The sequence below is a fragment of the Oncorhynchus keta genome, chromosome 36 (genome assembly GCF_023373465.1).
Source record: "Oncorhynchus keta strain PuntledgeMale-10-30-2019 chromosome 36, Oket_V2, whole genome shotgun sequence".
NCBI lineage: Eukaryota > Metazoa > Chordata > Actinopteri > Salmoniformes > Salmonidae > Oncorhynchus > Oncorhynchus keta.
Genome location: NC_068456.1, coordinates 8,757,357 through 8,771,481, shown reverse-complemented (window position 1 = coordinate 8,771,481; position 14,125 = coordinate 8,757,357). Strand labels below are relative to the sequence as shown.

At 47.8% G+C, this 14,125-nt stretch overlaps 1 protein-coding gene across 1 annotated transcript in view; it reads right to left on the bottom strand.

Annotated features, from left to right (window-relative positions):
* The window catches only part of thada (THADA armadillo repeat containing), a 110,024-nt gene that overhangs the window by 65,665 nt on the left and 30,234 nt on the right, over positions 1 to 14,125 (bottom strand). Inside the window, exons 27-29 of the mRNA XM_035754056.2 lie at positions 12,098 to 12,187; positions 8,447 to 8,578; positions 4,772 to 4,940 (exon numbers count right to left, since the gene is read on the bottom strand). Of these exons, the coding sequence (XP_035609949.1) occupies positions 4,772 to 4,940; positions 8,447 to 8,578; positions 12,098 to 12,187 (391 nt within the window). The remainder of the gene's footprint in view (positions 1 to 4,771; positions 4,941 to 8,446; positions 8,579 to 12,097; positions 12,188 to 14,125) is intronic.

Genomic DNA, 14,125 nt, shown 5'->3' with positions numbered 1-14,125 from the left:
GTCTAATGTGAACTACGCCTCGAACAAAAGAGATCTCAGAAGACCTAAGATTAGGAATTGTTGACTTGCATAAAACTGGAAAGGGTTACAAAAGTTCTCAAAAGCCTTGATGTTCATCAGTCAACAGTAAGACAAAGTGTCTATAAATGAATAAAGTTCAGCACTGTTGCTACTCCCTCTAGGAGTGGCCGTCCTGCAGAGATGACTGCAAGGGGCGGCAGGAAGCCTAGTGGTGGCAGGTAGCCTAGTGGTTAGAGCGCTGGGCCAGTAACGAAAGATCGAATCCCCGAGCTGACAAGGTAAAAAAGCTGTCATTCTGCCATTGAACAAGGCAGTTAACCCACTATTCCTAGGCAGTCATTGTAAATAAGAATTTGTTCTTAACTGACTGTTTTAAATATAAAAGAGCACAGCGCAGAATGCTCAATGAGGTTAAGAAGAATCCTATAGTGTCATCTAAAGACTTACAGACATCTCTTGAACATGCTGACATCTCCGTTGACGAGTCCACGATACATAAAACACTAAACAAGAATGGTGTTCATGGGAGGACACCATGGAAGAAGCCACTGCTGTCTAAAAAAAAAAAAACATTGCTGCACGTCTGAAGTTCAAAAAAAGCACCTGAATGTTCCACAACTGGATAAATATTCTGTGGACAGATGAAACTACAGTTGAGTTGTTTGAAAGAAACATAAAATCGTGTGGAGAAAAAAAAAAAAAGGCATAGCGACATCAAAACCTCAAGCCAACTGTAAAGTACGTTGGTGGATCATGATTTGGGGCTGCCTCAGGGCCTGGACAGCTTGCTATCGTCGACAGGAGAATGTATTCCCAAGTTCATCAGAAGAATGTAAGGCTATCAAATCAAATGTTATTAGTCACATGCGCCGAAAACAACAACCTTACAAGGAAATGCTTACTTACGAGCCCCTAACCGACAAGAATAGGAGATAAAAGTAACAAATAAGGAGCAGTAAAAACTAACAATATATTCAGGGGGGTGCCGGTACAGAGTCGATGTGCGGGGGCACCGGTTAGTTGAGGTAGTATGTACATGTAGGTAGAGATAATTAAAGTGACTATGCATAGATGACAACAGAGAGTGGCAGTGGTGTGGAGAGGGGAGGGGGGCAATGTGAATAGTCTGGGTAGACATTTGACTAGATGTTCAAGAGTCTTATGGCTTGGGGGTAGAAGCTGTTTAGAAGACTCTTGGACCTGGTAGCAGAGAGAGCAGTGTATGACATGGGTGGCTGGAGTTTGACACATTTTCAGGGCCTTCCTCTGACACCGCCTGGTATAGAGGTCCTGGATGGCAGGAAGCTTGGCCCCAGTGATGTACAGGGCCATTCGCACTACCCTCTGTAGAGCCTTGCGGTCGGAGGCTGAGCAGTTGGCATACCAGGTAGTGATGCAACCGATGGTGCAGCTGTAGAACCTTTTGAGGATCTGAGGACCCATGCCAAATCTTTCCAGTCTCCTGAGGGGGAATAGGTTTTGACGTGCACTCTTCACGACTGTCTTGGTGTGCTTGGACCATGTTAGTTTGTTGGTATGTGGACACCAAGGAACTTGCAGTTCTCAACCTGCTCCACTACAGTTCCTTCGATGAGAATGGGGGTGTGCTCGGTCCTCCTACTGTAGTCCACAATCATCTCCTTTGTCTTGATCACGTTGAGGGAGAGGTTGTTGTCCTGGCACCACACGGCCAGGTCTCTGACCTCCTCCCTATAGGATGTCTCGTTGTTATCGGTGATCAGGCCTACCATTGTTGTCATCGGCAAAATGAATGATGGTGTTGGAGTCATGCCTGGCCGCACAGTCATGAGTGAACAGGGAGTACAGGAGTGGCCCAGTCAGAGTCCTGACCTCAACCCGATTGAGATGCTGTGGCATGATCTCAAGAGAGAGGTTCACACCAGACATTCCAAGAATATTGCTGAACTGAAACAGTTTTGTAAAGAGGAATGGTCCAAAATTCCTCCTGACCGTTGTGCAGGTCTGATCCGCAACTACAGAAAATGTTTGATTGAGGTTATTGCTGACAAAGGAGGGTCAACCAGTTATTAAATCCAAGGGTTCACATACTTTTCCCACCCTGTACTGTGAATGTTTACACGGTGTGTTCAATAAAGACATGAAAACGTATAGTTTGTGTGTTATTAGTTGAAGCAGACCGTGTTTGTCTATTGTTGCGACTTCATGCCAAAATCCAGGTCATTCCAAAGGGTTCACAGACTTTTTCTTGCCACTGTACTAAATTAGCAAACCAATTGTACAACTACAGAGCATTGAGCACATTTTAGACAGCTAACTGAATAGCTATAAGATATCCAGCTGGCAAACATTTAGTTGTGAATTCCATACTCTAACTAGATCACCTGGAGAGGGCTGCAAAACATTGAGTGACTCACAAGGCTCCAGTCTATCGTCGTTGTGTGACTGGATGACTGGATACTACCGGTAAGCTTCATAACGAAACATTTCGACAGCTGAAACATATTGCACAAGTTAACCGCAGGTATTTACTTAAAAAGTAGCTACAAATATTCAAATGTATGAACATTTTCAAAGGTATTGAAAAACCATCCAGTGACTATTTCCAAATACCCCAGTATAAGTGGTATACCGCCCAAGCTTACATACATGTACGACTCACTACCCACACTACACTCTGTCCAGCGACAGTACAGCCTGGTCCCAGATCTGTTTGTGCTGAACTAGTACTACTCCCTACAGACCCTTTCTAGCTATAGCCTGGTCCCAGATCTGTTTGTGCTGAACTAGTACTACTCCCTTACAGACCCTTTCTAGCTATAGCCTGGTCGCAGATCTGTTTGTGCTGTTTTGCCAACTAACCAACTCCATGGTCAACCATAGGACTTGGTAAGACAGCACAAACAGGCCTGGGAACAGATTTCCATCTCCTACAGAATAGTGCTGAGACTACAAAAACCTTTCTTTTTTTTTTAAATACCAAAGAAAAATCCATGAGAGAGTCTAGAGTTCAACTCCGGATTTGTGATGTGAAAATACACAAAAGGATTCATTCCCCAACGCACAACCTCAAAACACTACTGACCGCGCCAGGCGTACTGGGGAGACAGGCCTACATGGCGTCGCTGGAGCGTGCAGGAAGGGACGTCGTGTTCTGTTAGTGCTGGTCCGACGGTTTCCTCGCTAGGCAGGTCCAGGGGAACCCGGGTTGCGTCAACAGAAACTTACTGGGTCTCTCCAATAAACTCTAACCTGCCTGCTGATGCACAATTCTCTGGGGACTGTCTCCTGAGGACACTGCAGGTCACACAGCTAGGGGTGTGGGAGAGAAAGCCGACAAGAGTGGGTCAATGTACTAGTAGTGGGTATCGATGGGTCTCGGCAGGTATGCTGTGTGCTTGTGCACTGTCGATGGAGGTGAGAAGGGGCATTCTGGATAGCAACATGTTAAATCTTCAAAAATGAAAGCCAGGAAGGTTTTACCAATATGGAAGAAGACTCCCACATCTGCTACACACACCAACTGACTCCCTGACAGTGGCCAGAACACATTAACATACATTAGCCATACCTTGCAGCTGAATGCACTGTCCTCGTCATTTCAGCAAAAACAGGCCCGCAGTATCTCCGCTATCTAGTGGGCCCTGGGTGATGCTCCGGTCTACACGTACGCTCTGTCTATCTCTACCTCTCTCCTCCACAGTGTTTACGCCTGCATACAACCCCGGCCCTCCCCCCCCCAGCCAAACACGACCCAGCATATCCAAACACTCCAGTTTATCTGGGGCGCATCACGGGAAAGACACCCCTCCGCATTCAGATATACCAAGCGGGACCTGACACGCTGCGTTCCTGCCCAGTCTATATCTGTGGTGCATCGTCTGAAGTGAAGTGCCTGGCTGCAAAGAGGCAAGAGCAGGCACGCAAACAGATAGATGTGGGTATGTAGCCCATCGCCGCTCTCTCCTCCCTGGCCACAGAGAGAGGGCTCCCTCTGTCATCTTCCACAGAGAGAGACACAGAGAGAGAGACACACACACAGAGAGAGACAGACAGAGAGAGACAGACAGAGAGAGAGAGGGCTCCCCCTGTCATCCTCCACAGAGAGAGAGAGACACACACACACAGAGAGAGAGAGAGAGAGACACAGAGAGAGAGAGAGAGAGATCTGTGGAAGCTCCACATATGACCACCATGACATGAAAGAAAACAAAACCCTGCTCCTCCAAAGCCTCACATAAGCCTCTGGGAGTGCACTTCCCCTGCCATCCCTCACTTTCCATGGCTCTCTTTCTTGCTCCCTCTCTCTCTATCTCCCGCTCACCCCCCCTAACAGTTTCCATCGCTCTCTCCCCATTCCTCTCCCTCTATCCCATAGACCTCCATGAAACCCAGCCAGTATTGAATACAAGAAACCACTATCAAATCGTAACTGTCAGATCACGGAAAGAAAATACTAAACAAAGCTGTTCATTCCTCCCCCTGACTCTGCACCACCCCTGATTTGGGCCACACTGTCCCCCCATGTCCCATTAGGAGTGAGCCCAGCGCCAATGACTCATCAGTCTGTGTTGATATTACTGTGTGAGTGTTTGGTTGTGTTGTCAGAATGTGTTGATAGTACTAAATATGTATTTACCCTGGACTGTCACAGTGTGATAATGGGGCTGATGGGATGTGCACTGTGTTGACAGGATGTGTTGAGCGCTGTGGGTGTGGGTGTCTTTTTTCAGTATGTCGCCAGTATCAGAGAGCGGAATTGGTTCTAGACCTGGAGCAGGATTCCGTGGATGTGGTTCTGCTGGGTTCTAGGCCCGGCTTCCAGAGGCAGGTCCTCCAGTAGAGTCTGGATGGTGGAGGGGACCTGGGTTACCATGACGAACGGGACCAGGGCCCGGGCGGCCATCTCACGGGTCCGGTAGACCGCAGAACGACCACACCTGGAACAAACAGGGCAGGTTAGAGGAGGATTCTATAAAAAGCCATACTAACTGCCCACACACACCCCTCTGTTTGGGTGAACAGTATACTGTATGAGAATAACTCCAAACCAATGAGTGGATTGATGTCGGAGACTGAATAAATATCCGTTATCTAGCTCTCAGGGAAGCAGGACGACCCTCTTTCACACACACGGTCCTCTACTGTACCGTACATGAGAGGTGTCAGGGAATGTGCTCAGTCACCCTTAACACCTGCTAAAATTAGCCTTGTTTACTAGTGACGGTCCGCCCGTCCCTCTCCAATGTCAAAGCTTGCATGGAGGCGGCGTGGGCGGGACATGGGTGAGACGTGTGAGGGAGGTGGGTATGAGGGCCTTTCGGTTGACTTTTGAGGACCGATTGACAGACTGATTGACTTACATTAACAGACAGACATGGCCCCTCCATGCATTGCCTGAATGGTGAGAAGCAAGTCTCACTGGGGCTTTTTCAGCATCTTGTGCCCCAGCCAATATGGGGGGGGATTAAGAGGTGAGGGGTAGGAAAGACAGGAGAGTTACGGGGTAGGAGAGTTAGGGGTAAGGGAATTTAAGGGTGAGGTGACTGGGAGCTGCTGCGACTTTGGCTGTTTGCAGCCGGGGCCTGCTGCGTCACACTGCGTGTGTGTGTGTGTGTGTGTGTGTGTGTGTGTGTGTGTGTGTGTGTGTGTGTTTACAGGGCCGCAGAGGAGCCGAGTGCTTTACGAGCGGCTCAAGCCAAACAAACAGCCTTTCGCCATGCCGCTCTGGAAACTCCAGAGGAGCGTCCATCCATCACCGCGGCGGCTTATGGAACGAAATGTCTCAATTAAGACGTTCTGCTGCTCTGAGAGTTAGCTTGGCCTGGAAGATACGTTTCCAAACCACACAACTGTTCCTTCCCCTTCTCTACCCATGCATTAGAATCACACACACATACACTGTCAACAAATGGCCCTCCACCTGCTGTGTCATAACTCACAGACCGAAACAAGAGGCCCTGTGTCAAACAGATACAACAGTTATAATTCCTCTGCTCTGAACTGTCTCTCTCACACACACACACACACACACACACACAGCCTAATGAACAACCCCTCTGCCTGCCCCCTACTTCATCAACCCCCCCAGCCCCATATGTTAACGATCAGTGCTAATTTGTCCCATTAAAACTCTTTGTAGAGGAAATGACCGTTTGGAGGGGTGTAATTTTAGAAACAGGGCCGTCCGAAGCCGTCTCCAGGGGGTCAGGACACAGACTGGGGACGGGGGGACGGAGATCTGCTCTAAACACCAGCCCAGAGGAGGGGAGGGCCAGTGGGGGCATCTGGGGCTCATTTGGGTCCTGGCAGTCCAGTTTCCTCCCTAGTGACTGTCTCTGTTAACACTAAACTAGCTCCATTCTGAGCCTTAATGGAGCCCGTTAGGGAGGAATGGATACTGACTGTTACAGTGAAATGAGATCGGCAGAGGAGACCACAGCGAGAAAGAGAGAGGGAGGAACAGAGGGAGGGAGGAAGGACATGCAGAGTCAGAGACACTTGGTCTGGATAGTGGAAAAACGATAAACGGTATCAGGTTAGTCAGAAGCAGTGCCAGTCAGCCAGGGGCACAAAGAGAGGGAGAGAGAGAACGAAAACAGTCTGTTCATCTTCCACAGATGGAGGGAGTCATGGGTAGGGAGGGACGGGGGAAATATTGCGACCCTATCACCCTTACTGACGAGGGTAAGGCTGAGCCGATAGAGGAACGCAAGAGATGGTGAGATCGGTCAGAGAGAGGCAAATCAGAGGAAGGGAGCTGGGGATGAGATGGATGGCGGGAGATCGGGATGGAAAGGTGGATTAAGACTGCTGGGATAAGAGTGGAGATAAGTCCTGGAGGTAGGGGAGGTGGTGGCAGATCGTTATCACCCTCCCAGACACATCCACACCCGCCTGGGGGAGAGAGAGAGAGAGAGAGAGAGAGACAAGGCCTGAACCAGAGCCGCCAGGGCCCTGCTATATTTAACATCCTCAACATGTGGGTTTCATTTGAGGGGGATGTGCACTGCATACCTCCACTGACAAGAACCAGCCAGCCAGCACTCTGGCCTTGGAGCGGTTAACCCCCACTGTACCAGACCAGCAATCCTCTATCCATCAGGCAACATAGGGAGTTGAGCCAGAGAGGTGACTGAGCACAAAGCATACATTACGTCGAGGGGGGAAATAAATAGGGGTTTAAATCTTTCAGGACAAACACCATAAAACATACTAGAACACAACAAAGTGAGACCCTACTCACAGAGTAAAGCAGCTTGGTCAGTGTCCTGTTGCATAACATCTTAGAGGGTATCATTATGTCTTCAGACAGCTTTTTCTCATTCAGTGGTTATTACAGTGGAACTGTGTGCACTTGGGAGTGTGTGTGTGTGCATGCGTCAGCTCCTCTGCTGAACGTTATCTGGCCGGTCACAGAGCATTCCAACCTCAAGGCCCTGTCCTCCCTGACCCTGTCCTCCCTCTGTCCCAGGCACCGAACACACACAGCCCTCCGCTCCTCGTCCTCCCTGCCTACTTATGGTCTACGGCAGTGTTTCCCAGCTCCAGTCCTGGAGTAGCCCCAACAGCACACATTTCTGTTGGAGCCTGGGACAAACATACTTCATTCAACTCATTTAGGGCTGAAGGAGAAGTTGAAGAGTACTTTTGGGGTTACACTGGTCTAAGGGAGAACCTCTTCAAAAGAGCATCTTAAATAAGACTTCTGTCCCCCAGCCCGTAAAAACATCGACTTGCACTTGTATTTTCATACTAGTACAGATTTTGCTGAGTACTACTTTATTGGCGGAAAAATACTTCATACGACTGTGATATGGATGGGCGTGGCCTCCGGCTCCTGGGCGGTTTGCAGGTGCTGCGGGGGAACATGTTCCAATAATATTTTTACGCCTTTTCTTCCAGCTCCAAGAAATGAGAAGAATGTGCGAGCAGATCCGCAGTTTCCCATGAGTCTGCCCGGACCGCCCCCCACACACGACACGGTCAGAGCAGCAGCGATAAGGGAGTGGGAATCTGGGAACGCCGTGAGACGTGGCGAGTACAGAGGTACCCTCACACATGCATCCTTTGGCACGCGCACACACACTCTCACACACACACTCACAGACAAGACACGCACGCAGCCTCCACACCCGATTAAACACTGTCATAAATACTTTAGACCAGAAATTAGGTCTATTCTTGGCACCGTTAGGGTTGGGGACAGCTATGGTTGGTTAGATGTAGATAAGACATTGTTCCGGTGTGGTACCGTCTTCTCACATATGCCAAAACATACTGGGTGACCTACCTTAATTGTGTACAGTATCAACGAAACACAGTGGCCCATGTGTGATCCAAAAGAGTATGACTTTCGCTAATCACAGTGGGAGGAGGACAGTGAATGACAGTACCTCATGTGAGTTCTAACATCCAATAGCTGTGTGTGTGTGTGTGTCCTTACCTGATGATGAAAGGCATGAAGGGGGCTAGGCCCAGGGGGGAAGAAGACCCGTCCATGGGCGAGGGGAAGAGACGCCCCAACACCAGCAGCAACAGGAACAGGCTGGGGTGCAGAATCACCTGACCCCTGTCACTGGAACAGAGAGTTTCAGTTATTATCCGCCATCTGTAATACTTGGGGTACACGGATTTAACAGCATTTGGTCTCTCGTGACTGAAACATAAAAATGTTATGTCTTATCGGGCTGTGATCATCACAAAGATGATTCCGGTGTGCTGGTTTTGCACTGGTTTTGAGATGTCACAGAGGTGCCCCCACAGTTGGAAGGGCTTTGTTTTGTTCTCGTTTTTTTGTCGTCACTCGCATTAGTCCCAAAGTAACGTCCTCCTGTCCCAGAAGCACATCCAGTATCCAGACGCGAGGTTTGGTTTTGGCTTGCCGAGATTAAACATTCGACTTCACCTTCATGTAAGAAAATGGACGGGGTGGGGTCATTTAAAAAAAGAGAGAGCAAGGAAAAACAATGAAAGGATCCCCTAGAATAAGGGGGGGGCAGAAAGTGGGAGTCGGTGAGCTTCATTGTAATGCTTTACTTATCAATGACCCATCTGGGGTGACGGGCTCATTGTGCAAGCATGCTATTGTGTTCAGACAACCTTTACACACCTCTATTGTAGTTTCTTCCCATTTCAATCCATCTCTCCTACTAGCCCCTGTATCTCTTCCACTCTAATCCTACATCTCCCTACGCTCTCCCCGACTCCGAATAAAAACCGTCACTGTGAGCCAGTGGTAACTATTTCATGGTTGGCAATGTCAATCTGAAACACCTAGAGAGAGAGAGAGAAAAGTGGATGAAAGAAAGCAAAGGCCATAGAAGGTCCCAAACCAGAACCCCTTCCACCCCACTCTGCCAGCTGGGCCTTATGCTTTTCATTATTCCATTCAACAATACAAACCCCCCCCCACCGGCTCCTCTGGGATGGCCTGGCCAAGCATTAGGAAATGTTACAGTCCGCTAATTACGGCCCTGCGTAATGTGTTTAGCATCCGATTTCAGTCAGGCACGGCCACGAGTGATGTCATGTAGCACCAGAGAGGAATTGTTAACATATGAAGCTCTGCTGGAGACGGACGGAGAAAGAGAGAGACCTGCTGCCACAAGAAAAGGGCAACCAGTGAAGAACAAACACCATTGTAAATACAACCCATATTTTATGTTGATTTATGTTCCCTTTCGTACTTTAACTACTTGCACATCGTTGCAACACTGTAGAAAGACATATGACATTTGAAATGATTCTATTCCTTTGGAACTTTTGTGAGTGTAATGTTTACACTTCATTTGACTTTTGTTTATCTATTTTCACTTGCTTTGGCAATGCAAACAAATGCTTCCCAATAATGACATTTGAATTGAATACAGAGAAAGAGTGGTTTAGTAATTGTTTTTACATTTCAGTACTAATTTGTCTCACAGAGCAAGCCTGTCAACCCGCGCTGCCGACACCCTTACTGTGGCCCGCACCGTACCGGCTCCACTTACTCATTGCTAGCCTCCACAGGGATTCTAGGCTGCATCAGGTTAGTTCCCTACTCATGCCGGACAAAGTTAACACACTTGAATAACTTGACACGGCACATCGCTAGGAAACGTTGAAACCGTTAATTACTGTTCGCAAAACATACATGGCCATGGAGGCTAGAGAACTTTACAACACAAGAAGATACTGGTGGCTTCAGGCTTTACAGGCTAACTTCCCTTGCTAGCTAACAGATAAAGCCAATTCACCAACCTTGTACTTTCAAACCATAACGCAAAACATGCCGATTGCCACCAAAAACGTTATTAATCCACTTACTCTGTCTCACTCACGTCTCTCCCAAAGATGATCTATTGTCTTAGCCAACTGACCGCGATCCGACATCATTGCTTGTTACGAGACAGAGCTTTTATTTATTTTTTTAAGTCCCAAATGGCAGGGAAACAGATTGTTTGTCCTCTGTAGCCTCATGAAAATCAGCCAAAAAAGTCCATTTATCAACAGAGATTTACCATTACAATACATGATTACCATTTTTGTTGTGTAGTTAGATTGGTAAAAACCACATTGATTGTATGAATGTATAATTGATTCATTAATGCATATACAGCTGTCTGAAGAATGTTGACATGAGACAACTCAAATGTAGTTGAACTAAAACGACCAACGATTGAACAGAGCAGCAGCTGAGTTTCTGTCTGGATCAAGTGCCATTCTGTGACTTTGGCTAAAATGGCCTCTTTTTTTTAATGCCGTGGTCTTTTTTTGCTATCGTTTCAGCATCGTCGTGGCATCGAGTATTATGATAATAAACCTGGCATCGAAGTCAAAATTCTGGCGTCATGACAACACTACAAGAGATGGAGGGATTGAGAGGGACAGTGATGGCGATGAAAGGTAAGGGGGGATAAAGAAAAAAGGGTAACAGGAAATGAGAGGAAAGAGAAAGTGAGGGTAGAGGGAGGTAAAAGAGTTCACGAGCCTCGCAAATTACCCTTATGTCAGAGTAGGACTGACAAGCGGGCAGGTTAATAGAAGAGAAGAGGGGAGATGTGTCTGGATGGAGTTGGGCCTGGGAAGCTCTGGTTTGTCACGTCTCTTACTGTGAAGCACTGCACCGCGCCCTGTACGGGCTCCACAGAGCAGACGACCCAGCTCTGCTCCATCACCGACTGTATTACATGACCTAAACAGACGGTACACATCTGAGAGAAGTTTACAGTCCCGGTCTTTCTATTTGGAGGTTGAGGGGGCAGAGGGTTTAGTTTCGTAGGAAACTTAATGACTTCTACGAGGCAATGGAGGGACTGGGAGTGAAAGGTGAGAGTGATAGAACAAGAGAGAGAACAATATAGAGGGAGGGAGGAAGAGAGTCTGAAAAAGCATCCAATTCATTTGATCCATATTAAGATAACATTGACTGGAGAGCCTGTTCACAGTCCAAAAGCTTTTAGGGGGAACTAACTGGTAGAGATAAGAAGGCCAAGAATCTTCCAGAGAGTGGAGGAGTCTGCCCATTCCTCCTCCGAATCGGTCCATCTCTCCCAGGAAACTGTCCATCAGCCCAGCCAATAGCCTTAACGAGCTTCACGGGCCTAATGAAGCAAGGGTTTCATTTCGGGTCCCACAGAAACCAGAGGAGGGTGAGAAGAGGAAGAGAAGACAAGGCTGCTGTCAGCTTTAATTTGAGGGTATTTTCATCCATATCGGGTGAACTGCTTAGAATTTGCAGCACACTACACAATACACCAAAAGTTAATTTAGGTGTATTAAAGTAGTAAAAAGTTCAGTATTTGGTCCCATATTCCTAACACGCAATGACTACATCAAGCTTGTGACTCTACACATTTGTTGGATGCCTTTTCTATTTGTTTTGGTTGTGTTTCAGATGATTTACTGTCTATCAGAAATACATGGCAAATAATGTGGAGCTCACAGTATACTGTGCTGGCTTGTATATTGGATTTTATTTTCCATCAAATTCAATTAACTTTCTGGTGGATGTGGAACCAGGCCAGCACAGCTCAGCTTGTCCTCTCTTGTCCCCTCTGTAGTGTGAATCAGACATGAACGTCCCTCTCGGCATAGCTTGAACCTTAACTCTCACCTGTCCACCGACGCTGCAGCCTCCTCCAGCTGGCTCAGGAGGAAGGGATAGAGCGCCGGGAAACGAGTGAAGAACTCCCGGCCCGTCATCCTATGGAGAAGGAAAGAGGTTGTACATCAGTACAACTGATGTATCTGTGTACAGTAAAACATCTTCAGCCACATACTAAATACATCTGTCTTATTTGAACAGTTGTGTAACATCAGCAGTGGGTGCACCCTACCCAGCTCTGTAAACCATTTGATAATTACATAAGTTCCCTGTGCAGAGAAAAGCAAAGGAGAGAGAGAGAGAGAAACACACTTGTATAGAGAAAGAAAACAACCTCTCCAGCGCTGTCTGGCTTCTAAACCACTTCCTTCCATTTCAAAGCATTACAAGCCAATAAAAAGCTAATTAGGAGCCGGCCAGCAGGGTCGGCTTCTCAGGAGGCTCATGCCAACTAGCAACCACCCCAGACCCAGAGGGAAACACACTTCATTTCAGGTTGCATCGTTTGTTTATCCCCAAGACAGGCAAGGCAAGCAACGTGTCTGGAAATAAATGTACTGTGGACACTAGTCTGACTTGGTCACTTTATGTGCGTGTTTGGAGGGGGGTAGTGTGTGTGTGTGTAAGGGGGGAAAGTGTGCGTGCCTGCGTGTGAACGGCATTCTATGCATAAACTGACAACATTGAACTTTGGCAGTGTAATCTCCAAAAGCTAAATGCCACCATTCACATCAAGCCAATATTTTTTTGTAAAAGCCTAACATCTAAATCAAGTGCCCTGAAACGTAAGGGGACGGAACAGTTAGGTTAGCCTGCAAAGCCAAACAGCGTAACCCAACAACGTAAAGAGCAGAGCTCACATAAACTTCCGCCAAAACTGTGCCAAATACACCCCTCTCTCCTTTCCTCCCTCCCTCCCCACCAGGCCTGGTCCGAGTGAGAGCCGGGGCACCGTCAAGGTAACGAGGTGTGTCTGTTGTGTCGGTGGGGCCCGCATGTGGCGGCAGCTTCAACGCGCAACACGGAAAACGCTCCCCCGATTGCGACTGAGGTGGGCCAACGGGGTAGAAGTTACATGTTGCACAAAGACCTGTATTCTTTCACTTAGGGTTAATGTAGTCTTCCTGCCAGGCTGAGCGGCATGAACACATAAAACGGTAGAGCAGACGAGGACATGCCTACAAAACCGGTCGATTGCAGGCCTCTGACCTATACACGTAAATCACCTTTGACCTCTAGACACATGCACAAGCGGCTGCGCGAATGCACACACACTAACCCCTTGCAACGGTATGACTCGTCTTCCTTCTGTAAGCTTTGAGGCTTTTCTAAGATGTCAGCTATCTCACAGGGAGATAAAAACCCGGCTACCTACAAGATTGACTTGCACTTCTAAGTATTCGAAGAATAGGGCCTTAAGAGATGGCAGAGGACTAACAGTAGACAAACAGGCCTCTCCTCTCCTCCCTCCATAATGAGGCCCTCTCAGTGGGACGTCTCACTCCTCCACTCGACCCTTCCATGGGGTCAGAGGTTAAAGGTCATGTCTGGGCAGATTAGCCAGGTCAGGGTCAGTGGGGGTGAAGGTGTCTGAGGACAAGCTCCGTCTCATCTGCCTGCCGGGGCCAGCAGGCCTCACAAAATAACAATGATGACTTAACAAAAGCAGGAGAGAGAAAGGGTGAAGACTGAGAACACTGATATACTGTAGCTGTTGGCTTGGGTTTGCAGAGCAAAAGTCTCTATGAACTTTGAGGAGTGTTACCCAAATAAAATCCAGACGCGGAACGGATATAAGAAAAAAAATAATAAAATAAGCATATTATAAAACACAACAAACAATCACCTCCAGATTCAAACGTCGTACAAATAAATCTAACATACACACACACACAGGCCAGTGGTCAGCTGGCCTGACGGGTCTGACACACTTCACCTCCACTGGTACCATGGGAGCCAACCCAACACATACACACAGGCCAGTGGTCAGCTGGCCTGACGGGTCTGACACACTTCACCTCCACTGGTACCATGGGA